The following is a 13,612-nucleotide window of genomic DNA, read 5'->3' on the forward strand; positions in this document are numbered from 1 at the left end:
ATAATATAAGCTTAATAAATAAATACAAATAAATATGAATTTTACTTCGCTTATTTGAGATCAGCACAAACAAGGATTTATATGCTGTGGAAAAATCTGCCCCATGCAGGAGCTAGTTACCCTCATTACACTAAATATGCGTTTTTACTTTTTCAGAAACATTTTCATCTTTAAAATAAGTTTTAACATGAAGTTAAGAGTAAAATAACATTTAAACTCCCACAAGACAGAGAATACGATACAAAAAAAAGTCACACAGGGCAGTTAAACAGTCATGTTATTTATTTTAAAAGACATGTGGACATCGTGAACAGTCTAGCAATAAGTAGATTGACATTCAAAAGAATTTTCAGTGTTATTTTTTTATACCCATCTTATTTACAGTTGCAAACTTTCAAACGCTGACACCCGACCAATGATGTGATTCTATTATCTCAGCGAAAAGCAGATTTAATACCTGAATTTAAGTTGGGTTACAGCTTGGAGGACATAGAAGAACACCAGCGCAGGAATATTGAAACTGTCCTTCAGTAACATTACAACATGTTAAAACAGATCAACACAGAAAATATACAAGGAAGACTTAAATATCCAATCCTCTGTGTTTTATTTCCCTACAAATACAATCTAATCTCTGCAGGCTTTGTATTACATCGGGGAGTTTCCCTTCATAGACACTTAAAGTCCCTTGAAAGAAGCCAGGATGATTCATGGAGAGAGTTACTCCAGACACACGTGCAAATTAACCAATCATTCAACGTAGTCACACTGATGGAAAACTGTATTTTAAAATTCCATTTTAAGCTCCCACAAAAAACAACAACATAAAACCCCTGGTTTATCTATTTTATAAAATTTTGATCAACGCTTATGCATCAACTCAGTAATTTAGCTACCATTAGTCTTGGTAAACTCAAACAGTTTTCATCTAAAGTCTTTTTTTTGGTATTAACATAAAATGGACTTGAACAGGTGTGTAACAAAGCTGGGAGGTATTTAAGTAGCGAAGTTCATCCTGCATCAAAAGGAGCAGAAGCAGTTTTTAATGTACTGTATGTCTGCTTCCTTGTTTGCACATTAATAAGGACTAATAGACATACATTTAATGAGACTGATTAGAGCAAGCAGGTGGACACGACAGTAGATGTCAGAAAGTCAGGAGCAACATGAATGTTAACCTTCATGTATGTTAAAAGATCTTTATTATATATGCACCAATCAGATGTGAGCTAGCCAATCCCCCTTATCGATGAGCCAATCAGGACAAAGCGTCTAATTCCAGTCTCTAGCAGTTCTGGTGCATTTCTAATTAGCTTATGGTTCAATGCAGGCAAACAACTATAATATGCACATTCATCAGCAATAAGGCATAAACAATATAGACAAAACAAAGTTTTACAATGCATGTATTGTCACGAATAACTCGTAAATTGTGTATTAAGAAATGCAATCAAAGGTTTTCTTTGTTCCTGATTAGTGCTTAAGATTTTGGATGAGTTCCATACACTCTCAAAGCTGCTGAGTTACATTGAATATTTGTTAAACATGACATATTCACAGACACATTTTACGTTTTGAAGAGTAAGATCACCTTTAGATGTTAACAACATGAACATGAATTCAATACTCTGTAAAATGATGTGGCAGTAGTTTCATTTTGCGTCCAGCACCATCTAAAACGTACTGGAGTAAATTCCTTACCGTATAAATCTCCTTAGAAAAGCAATGTTTGATTGCTGACTACATATACAGCTTATAAGGGGAATATGTGAACGTCAGGATGTCTGAATAGGTTCTGGTATAAAACGTGCATTGACATTGTGTAACTAGTACATACATGCCAATACAGGAAGTTCTTTGTTAATAGTACTCTACACAAGATAAATAAAAAATAGCTAAAATACAATACAATTGTCATTTTTGTGTGTTATAAATACAAAGCTATTGTACAGTAATTGTACAAGGTTTCTTAACAACAGCAAGATTTGAACAGGAGTTCTAAAATTTGCTGCCATACTCCATTACCTCTTTCAGGACAAGGGTGAAACTAACTACCATGACTTTATTTACTTATTTTTAGTATTTGCAGCAAATTGGAGAAGTGCCTGTTCTAATCTTGCTGACAGCTTGAGCACAACAACACGAGCAACTTAAAGGGATAATTCAGCATTTTTGAGATGAGGTTCTGTTGAAAAAAAATAAAAATAAAAAACAGCGGGATCCAGACTAAACAACACGTCTGCCTTTTAAAACAACTGTTTTTATTTTAAAGACCTTTAGGCCATCAACACATTACCAGGGTGGTTCATCTAAATAAAGTGCTGATGAGTGTTTACACAGGAAATGGAGGTGTGGTGGTGTGCCACCAATGTCACAATAGCTACTGAATAGAAGAAGAAAGACTCCTGCTCCATTTTTTCTACTGGACTGTATGGTTACACTTCAATTGTCCATTCCAGCATTTCTGCTTGATGTGTCCACATTATGGGGTAACACTTTATTTGAAGGGGGGTGAATAAGACTGACATGACACTTTCATAAACATGATATAACACATGTCATGAACATGAATAAGCCTTTATTTATGACTGTCATGAAGTGTCATTCGGTAAAATATGACACTTTTAATACAATGTTGACATTATTCAAAATGTCTTTGTTATGACAACTTGACATTAACCAAGAAATCATTACTGATATAAATTTGTTATAAAAGTATTACTGATTGCACTTTAAAAATTAGGTAACTTTATCTTATTAAGGGTAAAGTTTAAACAGTAATGATTTCTTGGTTAATGTCAAGTTGTCATAACAAAGACATTTTGAATAATGTCAACTTTGTATTAAAAGTGTCATAATTTAGCGAATGTCTTAAAGACAGCATTTGAATGAACTTCTATGGCATTTTTGAGACTGAAGATGTTCTAAAATGGCAGAAATCTGCTTTGGTCTCGTTCCCTCTCAGAGAAACTGTCAGACTTAGCCTGTATCACATACTAAGTTAGACTTTATAAATCCCAAGAAGGTTTTCAATACATGTAAGATATCAGCAGCTTATAATCTTTGAATAGAACCTCACTCCAAAAAATAAATGCAAACTATCCCATTAAAGGAACACTTCACGGAGTCTCCTCAGAACAGATTAATCTCATGAAACTATAGAAAGACTGGCCTTTGCCCCTTCAGTCCTCCGTCATAAATAACAGCTCTTTTCATAGAAACAGTCCTAAAGTCGTAAAAGAAAAAAAGAAAACTCAAACAGAAACAGTGACCCCATTGATAAACCAGCAGGCAGGATGAATCTGGCTTTGTTATAAAAGCCGCAGCCCAATTGGGATTCAGCTCTGTTCTGCCCCCTTCATTTCCCTCCCCAGTTACTTAATATAGAGCATCTGTCCGAAGTCGGGATCTGAACAGTTGAAAGGATCACCAGTTATTAACTGAGCATTTTCACATGGCTGTCTCAGTGTGAGCAATCTGACCACAACGCATGTCACTGGAAAAGAGTGTTGGCTTTGAAATAAGTGAAGCCAGAGATTGTTGACTGTTGGGATGAACAGGAATGTAATCTATTGGGGAAAGTGCTGGACTGCATTTTATCACTATTTAATAGAGACATGGAATGTATGTGTAAAAAAATTAAACAAACGTATGACGAAGAAAAAAAGGGAAATTCCAACCACACAATGTCCAAGGAAAGCTCCTCGTTTGACAAAAATGGTGTATAAACCCTGCTGTTTAGGATTCAGCGCATGCAGCTCTTATTATTCACTGCGAGCTGATGATGCTTTAGTCTCTTATCTCAACACTCACACAAAAAGGGAATCCTCAAAGCAGCAAATGGACAACAAGCTTCGAGACCCTCTAGTCTGCCAGACGATCCACAAAATTAATGAGGATATTTATTTTTACTGAGTGATTTCACAGAGGAGAGAGATAGAGAGAGAGAAAGAAGAAGAAACAGAAAGCGCTGCCATGGTTACTGTTGGCTTCTTTCCTCGCTTTTTCTTCTCGCTGCATCCCGGTTTCTCTCTCTACTGTCAAAGCAAACAACAGTAATATCCACTCACGTAGTCTGACAGGTAGAGCTCTTTACCTGTCAGAGCTCACAGCTCACGCTCGCAGCGTAATTTTTTTTCTAAATTACGCTGCGAGCTGAGGTCATTGTGCTGATGCTGTGCAGCAGGGGAGCCATTAGGAGTTTGAATACAACTGGGGACTGGGCAGCCTTTGTGTGCTGCTGGGTCTGCTGCAGCCTAATCAGGAGGAGATTGTCTTTGAAGTGCGAGCGGTTCTGGTTGGGGGTAAATGGGTCTGACTCCTGCTGAGAGTCAGGAATACATTACGTTTCTGTCTATATCTGCACACAGGGTGATGCAGGTTGAGGGTAAATCTTCTGTGTGATGTGATAATAAATGATCACAAAAAAAACAACAATTGTCTGTGGAAGAGAAATTTTAGAGGATGCTCACTTGGACACTATGTGGTGTGATCCGGCACTAAGCTGAGCTAAATCTTTCAGGTTTACCAGAGTTGTACATCCTACAGGACAACAAGAGCGCTCTAAGGCAAAAACAACATCTCCACAAAGCATCCCCGCAGCCTGTTGCTGCCGAGATAGTTCCCTGCGTGTGACGATGTGGGTGTCCGTGGACAACATGTCTGAATCTGTGACAGAGCAAAGGCGTACGTGATGGATAGAACAAAGAGCAATCGTTAGCACTTGTAGCCAAAAAAAAAAAGGAGAGGAAGATGAAAGACGAAACAAAAACGCCAGACCCAGCTCACGGTAAAACGAGGCGTGACCAGAGGAGACGAAAAAGTTGGAAAGATGTATAGGACCCAGAGATTCCTCTCATTCTGTCACTTCAGCCGGGATCCCCCTGGTGACGGCACATGTGAAGCGCGTTTGAAACAATAGAACTGCTGCTGCAGATAAACATGGCAGCCGGTCATCACCATGTTCCCCACGTCTCCTGCACAAGCGTCTTTGAACTCTGTGTGATTCATTTAAGCTCATCCACCACTAATAACTACAATTCTTCTAAAACGGGGCATATAAAAAGTTGGTGGTGAATACCGACAATGAGCTAACTGTGATCCTGATGTTGGAGCCCTGACTTCTAAAATGTTTTCTCAATGTGAACGATTCAAAGCAACAGGTAGCGACAGCGGCTAATTACAGTCCGCAGGACGGTGCGGCGCAGTGTGTGTCCGCTTAGCTTACAATTAAAGAGCTACCAAAAATAAAAGCCGTTGTGACATGATTGCTTAGGTGTTTAAAGCCAAGGTTGACTTCAGGGGGGACACACTGCTGTTTGGGGAGGGGGCAAAGAATGAAAGAGGTGGCAGCTGCTTCTGTTACTCCTTCAACTGTGGCTTTCTATAAAGAAGTCCATTTTAGAATAATTGTAGTAATTATTTCTATCAGGCATTCAAACTCAGAATAAGACAGCTATTCCAAAGCTTTCTACCTTAAAACAAAGTTTTATATTGACTTCTGACATACAACTATATTTATACACTTAAAGTGAATTTTTTTAAAAAGTAGCAAGAAGAAAGTTTTACTAAAAGGGGAAAAATGTCCCATATGCAGTTTTATTTTTTACATGGTATTTAGGGGACAAACGTGGAAAAATGGAGTCCAAGTTAGATGAAACCAACATTGAACTTTGTGGTTGACATGAAAAACGCCCCTTGTGATGGAAAGAAACATTACACCGCACATCACCGAGAACATGCGTATTCACAGGGAAACATGGTGGTGGGCAACATCATGCTGCGGGGCTGACATTTCCAGCTGTGACAGAGAAACCAGGCAATGTTGATGGGAAGAGTGTGGAGCTATAGACAGGGTCAACCTGGAAGAAAACCTTTTATAGACAGCAAACGACCTGAGACTGAGCCTGAGGTTCACCTTCCAGCAGAACAACTAACCTAAACATAGAGCCAGAGCTGCAGCGTAATGGTTCACATCACAGTATGCCCAGTCAAAGTCCAGACCTAAATCCAACTGAGAATCTATCTGTGGGAAGACTTGAACTGACAATCATTTATGCCCACCATCTGACCGAACTTGAGCTATGCTGCCTACAAAAAGGTGCAAAAAATGTTATGTGCAAAGCTGGCAGCGACCTCAAAAGATCTGCTCTGCAATTATACAAAAGGTACATTGACAGAGTGTTGACTGCTCAGATTTGTTTGTTCAACTTCCCCCTTAGCTGCTACTTTGTCTTGTTCTGTCACACAGAAGTCCAACAGAATGTGTTTGACAAAATCTGACTAAATTCAAGGGTGTGATTCGTTTTGTGAGACAGTGGAGCTTCTTCCCCCGAGAAAACCACGTTAATTCCTCTCACAGCTTTGAGGTATTCCCTATTCACCAAACAGATGCTACATGAACCACTAACAGTGAAGTCAACCGTGGCCTTAAATGGGGTCAAAACATTTGACCTTTGACCTCTCAGTATGAGGCCCCATCTGCAGAGAAAGTCACAACAGCGTCACCTGGTCAAATTGCCTCCTAGAAACGATTGTGCTCACGATTCTGTCATTGAAAGCACTCATTTATTTAAAAAAGGTAAACAATGCCATGTATAAAATGTCTTCAAATCTATCAGCTAAAAAAAAAAACTTTCCTGAATCTTCTTTACTGAAAAAGTATTGATTTTGAGCCATTTATTAGACCTTCTGTCTTCAGGCCAAAGGAGACATATGAAAGAAGAAAAGATAGGATTTCTTAATAATATAAAGAAAGCTCAGAAAGATTTATGACAGCGTTTATGTTGGAATATTGGAGAAACCAGTTATTGACAGTTTGAGGTGACCTTAGCCATCGGCCCCCAGCGGAGATCAGACAACAACTTGACCTTTTGATGTATTGTGAATTTGAGGGAGGGATAAGCAAGAGATATTTCTTCGGGTCAGTAACGCAATGTGTTACATTTGGTATTAGTATCTAAAAGATCAATTCAGTAACTAATAGAGGGTAATGTCATTATTGCACTTAGAACCATAGCTTAATGTGATTTCAACTTCACTCGAGCAGTGCAGGAGACCAGGAGATGATGACAAAACCAACACACCCACCAGCCGGACCGCATGAGGCACATCCCTGATTGTAGATGCTGCTCGGAAATTTTTTTTTATTTTTGCTGAGTTTCTAGGATCAAAGTTTGTGATGGCATCATCCTCGTAAAGAAGATGGAAAATGATGTTAGTAAACCCTTCAGACAGAGAACGTGACGTCAGATCAGTGAGCGCAAACACCTCACTTGGACAGGAAAGAAGTGTTACGCCTCACATGGCTTCGGGAAAGGATGTACATCTGGCGGGATACGGTTTGGGAGTCTCCTTGGAGCGCTGACTGAGTTCTTTTTTTTTTTTTTTTTTTTTTACGTTGGAGATCTACGAGCCTTGCTGCGGTGGCGTTGAAGCTGGAGGGAGTCGATCTGTGATCCAGCTCGTCACGTCCTTCAGCACAGTCTCGGCCACTTCAGGGAGGTCGTGATGGAGAGCGTGGTATCCTCCTTCAAAGATCTGGGAAAACATTTGGCCACGTTAGAGAAACGATATGCATAAAAACCCCTCTGAAATCTGTTATTGTTAAGGAAAACAGAACATTTTCTAATATGGCAGCCATTTGGTGAGCACTAAATCTAAATCACTGAATCTGTTTGGGTTGTAAGGAGTAACACAATTTCAGGGTGAGTTTTGGTGAGAAAATGTGAATATTTTAAAAACCTTGTACTGTATATGTGTGGACCGGATGTCTGGAGGTTCTTAGAAACCTTGACATAATCAAAAATAGCACTCTCACTTTCACCCTTACAAAATCTTCAATTTACAAAACTTCAGTCTAATTCAGAAATAATTGTTTTTAGTCACAAAAATGCACAGTTAGAAGTCATCATTTAACTAGATTTGATGCCATGGCGTAGGACTTGAAATTTAACAACTAGGTAATCTATTACTAAATCAACCATTACACCCTAAAACAGACAGAATAGATGTTTGTTGTAATAAAACAACAACAAAAAAATTCATATAAGCTTTTATTTTAACAAAAGCTAGTACGCTTGTTTTAATTGTGCCTTTAAATGTCACCGTAAATACATAAACATGGCAGCTGCAGTTGATCCTGAATGAACTGCGGCTAACCAAAATCAGAAAGAAGTTGTTATATTTTACCAGTACTCTCCTCAGCTCAGGAAGAAACTCTTAGTTCATAAACTGTTATTTCTTATAGATCAGAACCAAAACATAATTTTTTCTGTATCTTTCTTCAAAAGGTCAAATACAGTTTAATCAGTTAGTTTATGTCATTTCTCATCTGTTCATTTGCTTAAATTTGAGGTTTTTTCTTTTTATGCAATTTCGAAATGAACAATTCTTTTAGCATGTCTTGGATATAAATGTGACTTTTATTACTTCTGTGCTGTTGATTTTCCTGCATAGCACTTTGAATTACATTATCTTTCAACGATGCTGTGCAAATAAACCTACCACACTTTGCTCAGCTAAAAATATCACGTCACATGTTTTTCTTCCACCTCTCAAAAAACAGAAGGGCTCGCCTCTCTGAGAACTCACACCTACCGTTAGTTTCTTATCTGAACTTGCAGCATTCTCGTACATCATCTTGGAGCCTCGGATGTCACAGAGCTTGTCAGCGTCGCCGTGGAGGAGCAGGAAGGGCCAGCTGATGGATGGGATCTCCCTCTCGATCCTCTCGGCAGCCGCCATCAACTGGATGCCAAATGACACCCGTAACCTGCCGTGGTAGTTCAGCTCGTCGTTGTCATACGCCTCCACCTGACGGGAGACAGCCGTACAAAAGAGTTGTGAGCAGAAAGAACAGTGTTGGACGGACTCCGTAACGTTGTTAATGCAGCATTCCTCCATGCTTTGATATCAAGCAATGTTTTAGAACAACAAAAAGAAAATAAATCCCACATGGCAGTAAAATAAACCCAGAAGCAGATTTGAGATTTATGAAACACAATGATAATAGATGCAAACATAACCTCCAAACCAACAACTCATCTTCATCTACACAGTATGTTTTTGGTTTAGTCGTTATGTTTTTTGAAATCTTTTTTTTCTATTGCTCTTACTGTTATGCATTTTTTTTCCCAGCACAGATTTATGGTTTGTTTTTCTTGGGTCGCTGGTGATTTTTGCAGTTTTGGATTCGTGTCGGTGAAGCAGCTGGTTACAGGCTGGCTACTGGAGCAGATAGGGTTAAGGTTAGGGTTAGGGTTTTCAGTATTCAACATTTTCATTGTTCCCCACATGATAGACAGAATGTAACTGTGTGCTTTCTGCAGATGTATCTCTTGCATCTCACACAAGAGGTACTTGTTTTACTGTCATCTCATTCCAAAAACTTGCAGTTGCTTCAAACCTTTGACCTGTATATTCCAGCTAATACCAGGATTAAAACGTATGCATACAAGACAGTTAGATCCAGCGGTTTCCATTTTTTTTTAAAGACACGCCTCCCCTCCAAGTTAATCATGTCGAGGATTATCTTCTCCACGAGTGGGGATATAAAGAGCTGAAATGTTAATTCAATATCATCAATTCTTGTGACAGCAAATCTTGTAGGACCAGGAGTCATTTCGATGACAACAATCTACCTGGGATTTGGTGTGGTGATGTTGACCGTGTTGTTTTACCATCTGACCCGCAACATCATTTTTGTATGCAAACTGCATGCAGACATTTGACGCAGCAGTTCATGACCTTAGATGCAAAAAAATCACATTTCACGGAAAGAAATGAAAGTATAACCTGCACTTTTATCAACACAAAAACTGAAACAGGTCAAATTGACCCGAAACATAATGCAAGGGTTAAAGCCTCCTATTGTTAAACACAAAAACTTCCCTGTCTTATTATAGGAAGCAGAAATAACAGGATGTGTGGCCGCTGAGACGCATATGCATGTAAAGTTTCACAAACCTGCATGAATACGTGGTTTCACAGGTGTGTGAACGTGATGGCATGTTTGTATTTGGCTCCCTCGTGGTTCAACCTGCAGCTATTTTAAATGTAACACAAAAAGTAAATGCACTTTGTTTGTCTTTGTCAAACAGGTGCGGTCTTCATCCTGGGATTGTTCAAAAGTTGCTCAACTTCACATGAATGTACACTACTGAACACATTTTCCCATGAGAGACACACACACACACACACACACACACCCACACACACACACACACACACACACACACACACACACACACACACAGACACACACACACCCACACGCACACACACACACGCGTGCGCACGCACGCACACGCACACACACACCCACACGTACACATACACACACACACAAACCACTTGACAAGTCAGATACATCAGCAACAGAGCATACCTACTCAGATTCACAGCAACCAGTGTCTGTCTCTCACCTGTGTTTTGTCCCTTGAGACCCATTTGGACTCGATGGATCCCAGAGTGAGGCTCGGCAGCATGTGGTTGAGGAGCTTCGCCACGAAAACCTTTGGGGAGAAAAAGCCGGCTGAGATTTTTTAAATATTTTTTAGTTTGTTTTCACAATCTGACACCTTCGTCAGGAGAATCCTACTTTGTCTGAACATTTTCACAGCTCTCTTCACATCCGAGTGTTTTGCTATTTTAAGTTGGCACCAATTAAAAAAAACAAACAAACAAACAGATGTGTTCATATTAAAATAAATATCTAGGTCAAACAAACCCTCTCTGTCCCATTAAAGATTTAGATTTAGCGGAAGTCTGGCTTTGAAAAAATGACACTGGTTGCAGGAACTGAAATCTGATTGACAGCAGTAGGAAAGGGAAGAAAAACATAAATAAAGAGAAAAGAAGTGCAATTCTGATAATAAACACATAGACCGTGAGGCAGTACCTTAAACGGCGTCGCAGACTCTGGGTTCATCTGGACCATCGGGCCTATCAGGACCACTCCAGTGAAATCACTGGGTCTTTCACAGGCAGTGAGAATGGCGATAGCACCACCCTAAGGAGGAGTAAACGTCAGATAAAGCTTTAGTTTCACCTAATTTGTTTTTGTTGCAGTAGTAAATGCTGGAACTTAAACACCCCTTCAGATTAACTGTGACTATAAAGAACTGTGAAAAAATATTTGGCTCCTTAAAGTTTCACATCATCACACTAATTTTAATAATGTAATAATTTAGACAGAAATTTTCAGTAAAGACCCTAACCCATTTTCACATGATGAATCCATTAATAAAGGGAAGAAAACTATCAAGAACTTGGTTAAATGTGAAACTTGCCCCGTTTATGAAATCATAAATTATCACTGGTTTTGGTCTCAATTCATCCCCGATGACTCCCAGAAATGTATCCTCAAGAGAATTAAACAGAGCCTGTCTGACAATATGAAGTAGGCTCAAAGATCTTAAAAAGCAACACATCATTTCGCCATGAAGAAACCGAAGCACAGATGACAAAGTCCTCAATGTCTATCAGTTAGGGAGAAGTTACAAATCGTTTTCCAAGGTTTGGGTGTGAGCCACTATCCACATGTGGAAAATTATTCACAGGAAGGGAGAACCTGACAAAATTACTCCAAGAGTTCATCGATGACTCTTTGTTTTTGATTTGTCAGTGTTGTTGATTTAACAAAAAGAAAGAGACTGGGCACAAAGGCTTTCGTAAGAGAATCTGTAAAATTAACATAACACATCAGATAAGAAAAAAAACCAACTAAATAAATCATAGAAACAGTCAAGCATAACATGTTTTGTTTCTTCTGGATATGAATAACTTGCTGAACCTGAAGGAATCCCGTCTCCTGTTCAATACAAAAAGGCTTAATGGGAAAAATTTCAATGTCAATATGTTGTTTTTCTACTTCCAGTCTGCATTAATGTCGACTAAGGCAGAGATTTTAGTGCCTTCTGCAAATCTTTAGACGTGAGCTGAAGCTTGGGAGGCTAATTTGTTTCTTTAATATCGGATTTTAATATTCCCACTCAATCCAGTTCATTAGATTTGCAAAGAAGTTACCAGATGTAATTCCATACAAGCTAGTCATTTTGATCATAAATACAGGCTTTTTGTGGATTTTATTCCAATCAAAAAGTTATCCTCATTTTCAATCACAATTTCTCAGAATAACATTAGAATAAAAGGCTCTTTCTAATGAGAAAGAGTCTTTCAAGATTTGTAATTCACGGATTATCACATTGAAACTTGAAAACAAATTTAATGGTTCAGAATGAGGCACCTGAACTAAAAACTTGTCTAAACTGCATGAGTGCCGACAAATGGAAAATTAAGTAAAATACACATAAATGTTTTTATGTAATCAGTAGTTCACCAAGATTATCTGCAAGATAAAAATGGCTGCATGTTATACTAATAACAGCTCATGTTGTACTACCATGCTGTCATGATTTGTGATGTTAAAAGTGCTGAACGTACATGCTGTCCTCAGAGATGTGCTGGTAAACCAATTATAGTGATCTTAGCAAGTAACGTGGGTAAAAGATGCACAGATACTGACAATACAGAAAAAAAGGAAAGGGCAACAGATAATAGATGCGAAGTTACGTGTTACGGTTCAATATTATGATCCATCTGTCTGTAACAAGTGATGGGGAGATTCGTCTCCCCTGTGGCAGCAATGGGAAGGTTATTCCAGAGAGGTTCTGATGCAACGAGCAGTGGGAAAAATACCAGTAGGTCAAGACCAACACAAAACAATCCATCTTTTGTTTATTTGGGTGTGAATTTCCACCCGCCTTCTCAGTAATCCACACACACTGAGAGTGAAATGTGACTGAAAAGCCCTCAGGGTGAAACACGCACTGCTTCGCTGCTTCACATGAGGACAAGTCCACACTTTGACAGCTATGCAGACATTTCCTGTTTTTGATTTGAACCTTGTGATGTTGGCTGATGATAATTAGCAGCTCTGTGACCATCAGGGCTAAAATCAATTAGCCATGGATGACTTTGGTACAGTTCCTCTCCTTGTGTGCAACAAGTGGTAGACACACACACAGGCATCCTGCTTGGGCAAATCTCTCTCTCTCTCTCTCTCTCTCTCTTTCTCTCTCTCTCACTCTCTTGCTCTCTCACTCTCTCACTCTCTCACTAGAAACTAATTGCCTTCATCTTTGTTTATCTGTGCACTCTTTGTCAGTTGTGTGAATATTCATCAGCTCAGGGCCAATGACAGGTCCACTTCATGAAAAGAAGCACCACAGGAAGACAGGCCATTTCCCACAGGACAACATGTCCGCTTGCAAACACGCACATTTCTTTAGGAAACGAGTAGCCCGTTTCTTCCATGTTTGGTTTCCTGAATCCCTCCTCATATCGACAGTAAAACTTCAATGTATGAAAATAAATAATAATAATAATAATAATAATAATAATAATAATAATAATAATAATAATAATAATAATAATAATAATAATAATAATAATAATAATAAAAACATTTACACGATACCTGAATTATCACTCTACTTCAGGGTGAAAATGTGTTCGGTTTTATTTAACACCCAACATGATCATCCATCCATCCATCCATCCATCCATCCATCCATCCATCCATCCATCCATCCATCCATCCATCCATCCA

At 38.9% G+C, this 13,612-nt stretch overlaps 1 protein-coding gene across 3 annotated transcripts in view; it reads right to left on the reverse strand.

The window, feature by feature from the left end:
* Positions 1–7,118: 7,118 nt before the first annotated feature.
* mgll (monoglyceride lipase) overlaps positions 7,119–13,612 on the reverse strand; it is a 31,162-nt gene continuing 24,668 nt past the window's right edge. For all 3 annotated transcript variants that reach the window (XM_008413205.2, XM_008413203.2, XM_008413204.2), the window contains 4 exons: positions 10,901–11,011; positions 10,425–10,514; positions 8,599–8,814; positions 7,119–7,539 (listed from right to left, as the gene is read on the reverse strand). In XM_008413205.2, the coding sequence (XP_008411427.1) occupies positions 7,408–7,539; positions 8,599–8,814; positions 10,425–10,514; positions 10,901–11,011 (549 nt within the window). In that variant the 3' untranslated portion in view covers positions 7,119–7,407. The remainder of the gene's footprint in view (positions 7,540–8,598; positions 8,815–10,424; positions 10,515–10,900; positions 11,012–13,612) is intronic.

This window comes from Poecilia reticulata, linkage group LG7 (assembly GCF_000633615.1).
Source record: "Poecilia reticulata strain Guanapo linkage group LG7, Guppy_female_1.0+MT, whole genome shotgun sequence".
Lineage (NCBI taxonomy): Eukaryota > Metazoa > Chordata > Actinopteri > Cyprinodontiformes > Poeciliidae > Poecilia > Poecilia reticulata.